Source organism: Sarcophilus harrisii, chromosome 2 (assembly GCF_902635505.1).
Source record: "Sarcophilus harrisii chromosome 2, mSarHar1.11, whole genome shotgun sequence".
NCBI classification, from domain to species: domain Eukaryota; kingdom Metazoa; phylum Chordata; class Mammalia; order Dasyuromorphia; family Dasyuridae; genus Sarcophilus; species Sarcophilus harrisii.
Genome location: NC_045427.1, coordinates 484,063,071 through 484,075,107, shown reverse-complemented (window position 1 = coordinate 484,075,107; position 12,037 = coordinate 484,063,071). Strand labels below are relative to the sequence as shown.

Sequence of the window (12,037 nt, the reverse complement as noted above, 5' to 3'; positions counted from 1 at the left end):
ATCTCAGGTGTCTCCTGGGAAGGGGAGGCCAGATGCCATAAAAATCTCAGAGTAAGCACCCTATTCTCAGAGAAAGCCTATTGACCTGCTGAATGGTCTTATCCCCAAAACAGGCCGGGCTCATGGGATTAGAATTAGGCTATTCCGGTGACCATTCAGCCAGATATATTTCCTTTCCAAAGGTGGGTACATCTCTCAGATGCTGGTTTGGGTGAACAAGTCAGTAGCACACTCTTCCCTGTCTTCCCCAGGGCAATTCAATAATGCAGAGAGCCCTCACTGGCTCTGCTATCTGAAGACCTGGCTTCAAATTTTACCTTTGAAACCATGTGCTTGACCTCAGATAAATCATTTAATCTCCATAGGCTTCAGGATCCTAAATGAGGGGACTGGATGAAATAGCCTTCGAGATTCGCTCCATATCCATGACCCTATGTCTCTAAGCGCATGGGATTATATCCCCATAGGAGTAACTCCTACCCTAAATTACCTGGGTTACTCTTACAATTCCCTGTCTTTTTCTTAGGGGAAAAGGGAGCTCCATCGTATATAGTACTCTGAAAGAGACAAGTACTTAATAGTGCTCACTGAATGAATGAAGAAGGAACCACAGCATCTCATTCCACCCTCAGTGCCATAATATCTTACATAAATGTCTTCTCCTTTCCCCCAATCCCTAGGTAGTTCTACTCAATATTAGTCCTCTTCATGAATGATCATCAATGGTCTTCCCATCTGGAAAGATTAGATTTCCTTTCATAACTTCTCATTTTAAACTTCATTTCTGATAGCTTTAACAAGTGACATTTCTGTGTCACTATCACTTTTGTGAAGCACTTCACATACAAGTCTCATTTGGACCTCACAACTAGCCTGTGAAGTAAGGAGACTACGGATAGTAATATCTTTATCTTATAGATTTAGAAACTGAGGCTGAGAGAAGTCAAACAGCTAGTAAGTGTGTGTATGGCAGGATTTTAAATCAAGTTTTCCTGTTCCCAAGTTCAGTGCTCCATCCCCTTCAAAATGCTGCTGCTCTAACTACAAAGGGAACACTGTAGGGAGCACACTCTCCCCTTCTCTGATCATTAGGAATAGAAACCAAGGTTGGGCTAACTCCACCAGGAGGTTAAAGAAATTTTCATGGTACTCTGGTTAGAGTTCTCACCTAGTGATCTGTGATGTTTCAGGAATATCTCTTAGGAAGATAATAATAATAAAGGTAGCATGTAAAACTTTGCAAAGGTTAACTCATGGGGGCAGAATTTTTTAGGATAGCACTCTGAGCTGAAACGGGTCTTAGAGTCCATTAGGAAGCTGAGGGGGAGAGGGAGGGGAGAAAGATAAAGACAGAGAAAGATAGAGACACCCGAAATCAACACACAGAGATAGTGACAAGGACAGATAGAAAAGGGAGGGGAAGGGAATGAAAAGGAAAGGAGAGAGGAAGGGAAAAGGGAGACAGAGACACAGAGAGAGATAGAAACAGAGAAAGATAAAGAAATGGAGAGAGAGGAAGGTTAAATGGAGGGAGGGAGGGAGGGAGAGAAGGAGAGAGAGGAAGAAAGTGAGCAAGGCAGGGAAAAGAGAGAGAGAGGGAGAGAAAGAGAAAGGGAGAGGGAGAGAACCAAAAAATAGAGGTACAGAAAGCTAGAGATAGAGAAGGGGAAGAGACAGAGACAGAAAAAGACAGACACACAGAAATATGGAAACAGATAAACAGAGACAGAGAGAGCAAGAGAGCAACAGTGACCTAGGAGACACTCCTCCAAGGGCTTTTCCCTGATAATTTCTTATTCCTTTGAGGTCCAGTAATAGTACCCAGGAGATGTAATCAGCAATAAATATGTCCCTACCTTCTGCCTTGGTGTTAACCTTGGGCATAGGGGTGCCCATCTGCAGAGGGGCAGCTGTTGATGAACTGGTCCACTCTCATGTAGAAACAAGAGGAAAGTCCAGTTACAAGGTGAAATAAGGATTAGGCCTAGGAGGTCCCAGTGATATACTCAATTGTTCCCTAATAATGGTGTTATGGATTTAACCTCCATATTCTATGATGTACCAGGAATGGCTGTGTCTACACTGGTTGACTGGATCTAAGTCCAGATGAATGGCACCTACACTACTATAATCTTTGGCCTCATTTGATTTGATTCCATTTGCAATAGTGCATATTCTCTTCATCTCCTGGATGGGTCTTTTGCTTACTTAGAAGTCCAGATATATAGACATCTTGGAAGGTTCAATTCAATTCCTAAATTATCTAATCAATATACAACACAATCTATCTACACTGCCAAATGTAGACCCAGCCACTCTTGGGGAAACATAGCACTAGAAGCACTAGAAGCAATACTTTCGGCAAACATTTGCTAAAGAACAAAATTATTCCAATACATATTTCTGTTCCCACATTAGACCTGACTTCTAAGTCACCATGAAAGGATCTCCATCCCTTTGTCCAAATCTTGAGTTTTCTCAGAAAGTTCAGTTGCAGCCAACTCTTCTTGACCTCATTTGGGATTTGGTTTGGTTTGGTTTTGCAAAGATACTGGAATGGTTTATTTCCTTCTCCAGCTCAATTTACAGATGAAGAAAATGAGGCAAACAAGAGTAAATGACTTGCCCAGGATCATACAGCTAGAAGGATCTGAAGCTAGATTTGAATTAAGGTCTTACTGACAGCAGGCCAGGCATTCTATTCACTGAGCATGCTATTTATTGAACTCACAGTAAATTGTTATTCATTCATTCATTCATTTGGAAGTATTTCATCACATTTAACCATAATTCATTTCTCTTCAGAGTCTAATCATTGCATCTAATCTGGCTTTCTGAGGCTAAGCAAGGAAATTCTTCCTCTTCTCATATGACAGCTTTTCAATTGCTTGAACATGCCTCTAGCCTATGTCTTTATTTCTTCTAGCCAACCCCCATAAAATACAAACTCCAGGTTCTTTATCATCATAGATGTCCTCCAGTCAAACCCCAAAATATTACGCTGCTCATTTTGGGGGTCTAAATGAAGAACATGATGATGGGAAGATGGAGAGGGGATGGAGGAGTAGAAGAGAGAGAGACAGAAAAAGAGAGAGAGGGCAAGGAGAGAGAAAGAGAGACAAAGGGAGAGAGAGACTGAGAGAAGGGGGAAGAGAGAGAGAGAGAAGGGAGGGAAAGAGGAAGGAAGGGAGGGAGAGAGAGGGAGACAGTGAGAGAGAGTGAGAGAGAGAGAAAGAGTCGAGAGAGAGAGACAGAGAGAGAGAGAGAGAGAGAGAGAGAGACAGAGAGAGAGAGAAAGAGAGAGAGAGAGAGAGAGAGAGAGAGAGACAGAGAGAGAGAGAGAAAGAGAGAGAGAGAGAGAAAGAGATCTCCTTTGCTCAGTTTCAAAGGATAAACCCAGAGGGAAAAGATTGAAATTTGATTTTTCTGCTCCTTTGAGGGATTATAAACAACAGCAACTGGAAGAGTACAGAAAAAAAGAATCTAATGTCTAAAAAGTACAGGGTACTTTTTAACTGTGAGCTGGAAGCCTTTGGATATCAAATTGATATTAATATGGTGTTCAATGAGGAGAGGAGACCGCCCTCCTCAAATTGGCAAGGGCTTAATTAGAGTCATAATAAAAACCAGCCCTGAAGGCATTTTGCTTTTTAATCATGCACGTATATCACCCCTCCTCCTCCTCCTGCTAAACAGGAAAAAACGAAGAGCAGTTTCTCAGAGTCCATCCTGACCTGCAGTCCTGTCTCTGGTTTCTCTGAGTCCCTGTCTATGGACATGCTGACAGGCAGAAGGGCAAAGCCAATGATCCAGGTGTTTGGAATTTTCCTCTTTGTGTCCATAGCACTTAGTACAGTTTTGTCTGTTTGTTTTTTGCACAAAGTACACGCTTAACAAATGATTTATCTTTGGTGCATTTGGGGAGTCCCAGCTGGACTTGGGCCAAAAGGCTGGAATTACATATTTAGAGGTGCTGAGATGGCCCAAGAAATTTTTCTGGCTTGGTATCTGGAGAGAAAAAAAGAATACACACAGAAAACGACATCCAGATTTCCAGGATTCCAGGTTTTTCTGGGAACGTTCTCAGGTGCTTCTGAAAAGTGTTCACTCAGGAAACCGGAGGTATATGCCAGGGCCATATGGAGGATGTGATTGCACCTCCCTTGTTACTTCTCAAGGCGCTGGGGCGCTGGGGGCTCTCCCAGGGAGGGGTGCCAGGAGCAGGGAGGACCAAGATCCCAGGTATTGGCAGGAACAATAGAGTCACATAACAAGTACTCTAGGATTGTTGGTGGATAATATGAACTGATGAGTTAAACAGTGGTGAGGACGGAGCTGATAAAAACAGTGATTCAGAGGAGATGATTTTGCATGGACCCAGACACCTTATCCTTCAGGACTTGTGCTAATTGAAGTCTAGCTTTGAGATTGGAGTCTTAGCCTTCTTTCGGATGGAAGGTAAATCACTTTATTTCTCTTAGATGCAGTTTCTTCATTTTTAAAATGAGGAAGTTGGACTAGATGTGCTCAAAGACTTCCAAGTTAAAATCTGTGATTCTCTCCACTATTGACTTCTTCAGGAGGATAATTTATTTTCCAGCTCTGGAAATTTTTACAATGTTCCTCACATTACCTATCTGGTTAGTCCCATCATTTTGAAGGCTTCCATTAGCTGGATGCAATTGGCTTAGCAAAATGCCTCTTTTTCTTGAAGCTCCCTGATTATTCCCTCTACCCCCTAATCAACCCTTGCCTCTGCTCTCTCCCAGGAAAAGGTTCTTAACCTTTCTTATGGGAGGGAGGTTCAAGGACCCCTTAGGCAGTCTGGTGAAGCCTATAGACGCCTTCTCAAAATACATCTTCAAATTCATAAAATAAAGTACATAGGATTACAAAAGAAACCATCCTTTGGAAATAGAGATGTAATTTTTTCTATCCAAATTTCCAGACTTCCAGTGATCTCTCCATGGATTTTGGATTAAGAACCCATGTTCTTAGCACTTATTTAAGGGCAAAGTTCCCAGTACAAGATTCTAAGTTTCCTGAAGGTAGAAACTGTGCCTCTGATTTCTTTTCGCTCTTTCTTCCAAAGCAAAGAATCCTTTTGCAAGATGTAACACAAACTAGCAACTAGAAGCCTAGTACTAAGATTATACATTAACTCTCTTAGTCTCTCAGACCCTCTGGAACACTTCACTCACTACAATCAGTGAGATCCCCAAGGCCAAGAGGCTCCCTTGACATACCTGGACTTCCCTGAGTTCTTCCACCTGCCCTGATAACAGGCTGCCCACTGGGAGTAAACCCTGAGTGCAGAGGCGGCAAGACAGTAGGCAAAAGAACAAAAACCCATCAATCATATTAAACAAAGGACATCATCTTCTAGGGATGAGGGGAATTCTCCTATGGTCTTACCACCCTATCTCCTCCCCTATTTTGACCTCCCAAGGCTCACAAGCTAAAAGCAACAGGGAAACTCAACTTAGAGTGATTGCTCTAGCTCTAGCTTTTACTTCCAATCCCCAGAGACAATGCATTCAACCCAAGCAGTTGAGGAGGGTCTGCCTGCTAAGACTCTTACAAATGGAGGAATGATGGGGATGAGGAGTAGAAATCTGTTTATGTGTTTTGGAGGAAAGTTTCTTGATTCCTGATCCTTCCATTCCCCCAAGACTGCCACAGAGGAGTGTCCTGACCTAGGGACCACCCTCTTAGCATTCTTGTCCCACTTCCCCCTCACTCTAGTTCTATTTTCCTTTTTATGAGGATGCACTTAATCTGTTTCCCCCAGGAAATTTAGAAACAAAAAGAGGGATTCCCCTTGTCTTTCCCCTTAACCAGTCAATGCATGTCTCTTACTCATCTACCTCAACTCTTAATAACTGAAAAATTCACTTTCCATGTTTGGGAGCTTTGAGATCATATTAAATTAGTTCTCTATTTAAATCTTGCATTTTAAAATGGCAGTAGGTCTGAGGATGCTAGGGACAGTGCTCAGCTGGAATAGGAAGAGGAGAAAGCAGGCTAGTCAAGTAATAATCCAGTTCCCAACCAGTTAGACTAAAAGAGCAAGGGAAACCACAGAGATCCTCCCTTTCCTCAAGTAGCCTCCATTCATTTAGTTCTATTGACATGACTTGGGGAAGCCACATGCCAGGTTTCCAGGGACTCAGGGACCCAGTTCATGTCAACTTTACCAATAAGGTGTCCAGACAATGATGCTTGTCAGGTTTGAGAGAACATCACTTAGTGACTCTTTTCCTTCTCTTTCCCTCCTGAAAATATGGTAAACAATCAAGAAGATAAGATTTTAAATTCCTGTCCAAACTGGCATTTAATCCCCACAACAGAGATCTGCTATAGAACAGCTTTCTTTACTGGGTGGGAACTTGGAGTAGATGATCTATAAGGTCTTATTCAATTCCAAAAGCCAATGGCTCTAAGAGTCTGTGAATCAATAATCAGAGTAATTTCTTCTCTGGTGTCACAAGGGATACTATGGAGAAAGGCAGGGTAACTATCTAAAATGAGTTAGAGCAGCCAGGATTATTTGCTGAGCATTATTGGGAAATAGGGGTGAGTGGGTATCTAATTTCCTTACCTACCTGTGGATTGTTGGGTGCTGGGAAGGGTGAGGGCTTGTGTGGTGGGGGTTGTGGGAGTAGATGTGGTGCTGGCCACCCTGGGAACCATTGTGGTGACAGTGGCCTTGGGGATAGTGACCTTCGGTGGCCGACTGATTCCTGGCGAGACATGGGAAAAACAAGAATGGGGCAAATGGAGAATGGGAATTGGACGGAAAGGGAATGACCATTTCAGAAATACCATCTATTCTTTGTAAGACATTAGGAGAGATCGCAAGACATATGTCTCCTATTGGATCCAGGATCACTCTCATGATGTTTTTTTTTTTTTTTTTTTTTTTTTTTACCTTTACCAATAACCCGAACAAAGGGGGAAGTATGGTGGTAGTTGCTTAGGAATGAGTCCTGAAGAATAGGGGTTGGGGCCATGGGGTGGTCCCCCATAGACCATGAAGAAAAAGAGGAAACTTCCACATCACTTCCTCAGAAGGTTTCTCTCAGTTTCCCCATCCTCTGGTCCTGACTATTTCCCCCTAACTATGACACATGACTAGTTGGAGTCTGGATATCAGATAGATTTCCCTAAGTAGAAGGTTAAAAAAATGATCCTTTGCTGAAGCTGGATTAAGAGTTTAGAATTTAAATCTGTCACTGTTTAGAAGGAAAATCACTAGCAGCAGAGTCCCTTCTGGGGATCCCTGTCCACCACCAGTCCAGGTGAGAGGAGAGGTTGGGCAGCAAGAAAAGGGAGAAGTTCACTGGGGGCTCAAGGGGACTTGCAAAAAGTCCAGTTTGTTCCTTTTTTCCAAGACAGTGCTAATGAAGCTCTAGGGGAGAAACTGAAGAGGCAGTAAGCTGCAAAACAACAAAAAAGAAATCAGAAGAGACTGGGGGAGGGAGAAGGGGGACAGCAAATGAGACACAATTAGAGGAACGAGATGGATGGCTGGCAGGCACAGAAAGAACATTAAAGTCCCTTCTTTTTTTCCCTGTGCAAACAGGCTCATGCAATAAGGATGTCAACCTTCTTTCCTTTCTCTCCTTTACTTACTGCCAAAGGCGGAGCCTGCAGCCGCACCTGGAAGAGAAAGAAGACAGGGTCAAGTTATGGGGCTGAAGGCAGGGAGGCTACTTTCTGTAAAGGGTTTGTGTCTCCTGGGGGAGGAAGAGAGATGGTGATGAGACATCATCTCCAGCTTGAAGATATCCTGACCTTCAAAAGAAAAGGTTGCCAACTAAGCTTGGGGAGCATTTCAGAGGACACAAAGAGAAGGAGGCATCCTTCACTGGGTGTGATGTGGATTAGAAGAGGATTGAATTTTTCTTCCAGAGTTCTAGGGAATATAGCCCAGATCTTGCTCCTATACCATTCCCCTGCCCTCACCCCTCCAAAATCTATTATTCTCCATTGTGCTAGAAGGAAAAATAAAAATATTTTTTTCTAAGACTCAGGAACATCTCAGATAACTCCAGAAGACTTCTGGGAAAAATCTGGGAGCTTCTGCAAACATATTGTCGCTACCTGCCATGGTTTTTGCTGACATAATCCTCCTCTCAAATCCAATGAAGAAATGACCTTACAAAGCTCTCCCTTGTGTCGAGATATGTTTCCCTTCCCACAGGAGAAGGCAAGAAGGGAGGAAGGGATTAAAATAGTTACCTGGATCTCTCCTTTGCCCTTCTAACTCCACCTTATATCACAGCTACTTATGTATTTGTCCTTCCCACAATTTGGAAAGTCCCATGAGAACAGGATTCATGTTTCATGCCTAGCCTTGCAACCCCAGTATTTGATGCAATTGCTTTGCAGATACATTTAGATATTTGTCAAATTGATATGAAGAGAGCAGTTGTGAAATAACGGAAAGAACAATGGACTTGGGTTCTGAGAACTGGTTCAAATCCCATCTCAGGTACTTAGGGATTCCCGAGGTCCTTGGCTTGCCGCCTAACTCTCTACATCTCAGTTACTTCATCTGTGAAATAAGGTGGGAGGGAGGGGAGGAGTCAGACTCCATAGCCTCTAAGATTCCTTCCACTTCCAAATTTATGATCCTATGACCTGAATTTGAGTCCCAGCTCTGCCACTTGTTAAATATTTGATCTTTAGCAAATCATTCCTCTTCTCTGATTCTCATTTTCTTCAACTAAAAAATGAGAGGTTGGAGTAGAATAATCTCTAAGGCCCTTTTCAACTCTGATATTCCAAAATTCTGAGTGTATGAAATGATACAGGATATGAAATCACCAGGCTACATAGGAAACAGCAAAAGGCAGGAGGCTTTCCTTAATCATATCAAGTTTAGGCCATGAGTTGGGGCAAAAAGATCTCATTTAGAAAATCTTCAGGCACTAAGTGAGAATCAGATAAGAAAAGTAAGGCATCTCGGAATGGGGATGACAAGCAAAGGGTCTCAAAAAACATTGTCTACAAGGAGGGAGAGATACAGCATATGGAGGGAGAGGGAGAGGTAAAGAAAAGGAAGGAGGGAGAGGAAGAGGGAAGAAGAGGAAGAAATGGTCTTAGAAGAAGAGATAGGGATAAAGGGAGAGAGAAAGAAATAGGAAAAGGAAATGAACAAAGGAGAAAACAGTGAGTGGAACACAAAGGGAAGAAGAGAAGGAATGGAGAGAAAGATGATTTTGACAAAGATTGATGAGAGAGACAGAGATAGAGAGAGACAAAGCAGAGAGTCAGAAAGAGCCAGAGAGTTAGAGAGCCAGAGAGAAACAAAGAGAGACAGAGAGAGAGAGGTAGGAAGGGAAGGAGAGGGAGGAAGAGACAGATAGACACAGAGACAGAGACCCAGGCAGAGAGAGACAGAGACAGAGAGAGACACAGAGACATATAGAAAGAAACACACACAGAATAAAGACTGGGAGAGAACCAGAAACAAAGGAGACCGGGGAGGAGGAGGCAGTCACGGAGCTCTTGTCATAGCCCCAGAATGCTCTCCTTGCTCTCAGAGGACCGGCGAGCGCTATCCAGCAGCTGACAAGCTCGTTCTCTTTCAAAGGCTCTGTCGTCTCCCGTCCCTGGCACACACAACATTCCTGTCACGGCCCTCGCAGCCTGTATTTTAGCTTTGATCATCTTAAAGCCACATAAATCTTTCACCCACCGAGAGGAGAAGCAAAAGAGCAAGGCTAAGCCTCCCTTCCCAGGCAAGGCCATTAGAAACCCAAGCAGTGACATTTGCAAGTCTGAGCTGTGTTTAAGGGCTTCAAGTGGGCTCGGGTTCCAGGGCTAGAACAAGAAAGACCAAAGGTCTTTCTGCCTTCACAGATGATCTCATCAACTTTGACCTCCCCCTCCCCTCACCTCATCACAGGTGGATTCCCGAGGGACTCACTGCTTTGTGGGGATTTCTGAGACCCCCTATGGAGAGACTTCCAGACCCTATCACTGGCCAGCCCTACTTCTTATTGGGATCATAAGATTTTGACCTGAATGTCAAAGGTTTCCTAATATAATCTCCTCATTTTAGAGATGGGAAACTGAGGCCTAGAGAGAGATTAAAGACTTGACAAAAGCCACACAGGTAAATGAAACAGCTGTGAACTGAATTCAGCTCCTTTGACTACAACCCCTGCTCTCTTTCCATCACACAGGCTCCTTCCCTCCAGAACTGCCCATCCTACCAAAGAGGCTCTCCCTTAGAAATGACAAAGCTTGAAGAGGAACTTCACTGTAATCTTTAAGAACAAAAAATACTTTCTGAATGATGTTCTGAATTGAGGGGAAGACTAATCACACAAACCTGTCTACAGCCAGTAGAAAATTCAGAGGATGTCTAGTCTAACCCTCTCACTTTAAAGATAAGGAAACTGAGGCTTAGGAACTTTGAAGGACTTGCCTGATGTCCCAAAGATTTGAACTGAGACCTTCTGACTCCAAAGCCATTGTTCTTTTGTTGTACCAACCTGCCTCTTGGTAGTTAGGAGATTCTGGATTGTATAATGATGAAAGGTTAGGGAATCTCCATATCACAGTGGATAGAGCACTCCCAGGAAGCTGGGAGTTTGAATTCTACCCCAGTCCTACCAATTTACTGCTGTATAACTCTGAACAAGTTTCTTAACCTTTTGGTCTCAGTTTTCCCATCTTTAAAAAAGGTATGATAAAAATAGCTAACTAAATCATAAATGAGATAACATACACAAAGTGTCTTGAAAATCTTAAATTCTATATGAATGTTATTATTAAAGATGACTAAAGATGTAGTTTTGCCCAGAGGCAGGGGAATGAACACAATGACCTCCCACAGGCCATCCCCAGTCTTAGGTTAGTTCCTTCCTATACATACATGCATTAGGGGACCCATTAGGGAGAGGCAGGTAGGACCCTGCTCTCCATGAGCGGGTTCGAAAGTTCTTCTTGCATTTGCCACAGTCCTGGCCAGTGGTATTGTGTTCACACTCACATTGGAGGCCGCCTTCTTTGTAGGAGCACAGGTTGGCATGGAGGTTGCATTTACACCTGAGAGGACACAAGACAGGAGATATCATGTGAGTCACTAGAGCCCTCTTGAACTAATTGGACAGAATTTCATCAGAATTCCCTGGGGGCCTCAAGATTAGGGATGCAACCTCAGCCATATGAGAAGGAAATGTTCATGAAGTATTCAGAAAGGTTTAGATGAGAGGGTCCAACATTGGAAATTGTCTTATTTGTCTCTAAACATTTCTCTCTAGCTTTCACTATTTGGAAGACAAGAGCTTTCCAATATTTTTTTTTCAACTTTTGCCAGATTGGGAATTTTCTGGCTTATTCGGAAGAGAAAGGAATCTCCATCTTTCTCCAGCCATCTCCTTACCCATAACGCTACTACTGAACAAAGTACTACCTGAGTACTTGAAGAGTACTACCTGAACTTTGTTAAACAAAACATTGATTGACCAGTATGGCCTCGTTCCTTCTCCACTGGCCCTCCAATCTGTATGGCTTTTCATTGTTCTTCAATATAATGCAGAGTGTGGCTAGTTCTAGACAGTGTTTTTCTTTGTTCTCTAAATTTCCCCTTTTAGAAGACAGGGATGAGTTGGAGCCAGCTCAGACCAAATTTTAAGTGTCAATTATGAAGAGATATGAGAAGACACTCCCAATCCACCCTTGGTGGAAATGCAAGTTACATGGGCATTGCACACTGTACAAGTTTTCTGACTTTTTAAATATACTGATTAGTTGTGCTGATTTTTCCTCTTATTTTTAAATTTTTTTGATCTTTTTAAAAAAATACAATCTGTTATATGTGATGGCTTTCTGTGAGGCAGGGGGAAGGAAACCAAGGAAAACTATAACATAAAAAAAAGAAAATATCAATACTTATTTTTTTGAAACAGTGTGTCTTTTGTATATTTTTTGTTTCAGAGAGCCAGTTGTTAAAGATTTAACACTGCAACTGTTGTCCTTTCCCCACTGTTTTTTAGGTTCAATCTTTAAAATGTTTAAA

At 42.6% G+C, this 12,037-nt stretch overlaps 1 protein-coding gene across 2 annotated transcripts in view; it reads right to left on the bottom strand.

Annotated features, from left to right (window-relative positions):
- The window catches only part of NTNG2 (netrin G2), a 99,306-nt gene that overhangs the window by 13,382 nt on the left and 73,887 nt on the right, over positions 1-12,037 (bottom strand). Inside the window, exons 4-8 of one of the 2 annotated variants that reach the window (XM_012553943.2) lie at positions 10,892-11,064; positions 7,636-7,662; positions 6,606-6,743; positions 5,247-5,306; positions 1,857-1,931 (exon numbers count right to left, since the gene is read on the bottom strand). In XM_012553943.2, coding sequence (XP_012409397.1) covers positions 1,857-1,931; positions 5,247-5,306; positions 6,606-6,743; positions 7,636-7,662; positions 10,892-11,064 — 473 coding nt within the window. The remainder of the gene's footprint in view (positions 1-1,856; positions 1,932-5,246; positions 5,307-6,605; positions 6,744-7,635; positions 7,663-10,891; positions 11,065-12,037) is intronic. The other variant, XM_031954878.1, reaches the window with a different exon arrangement.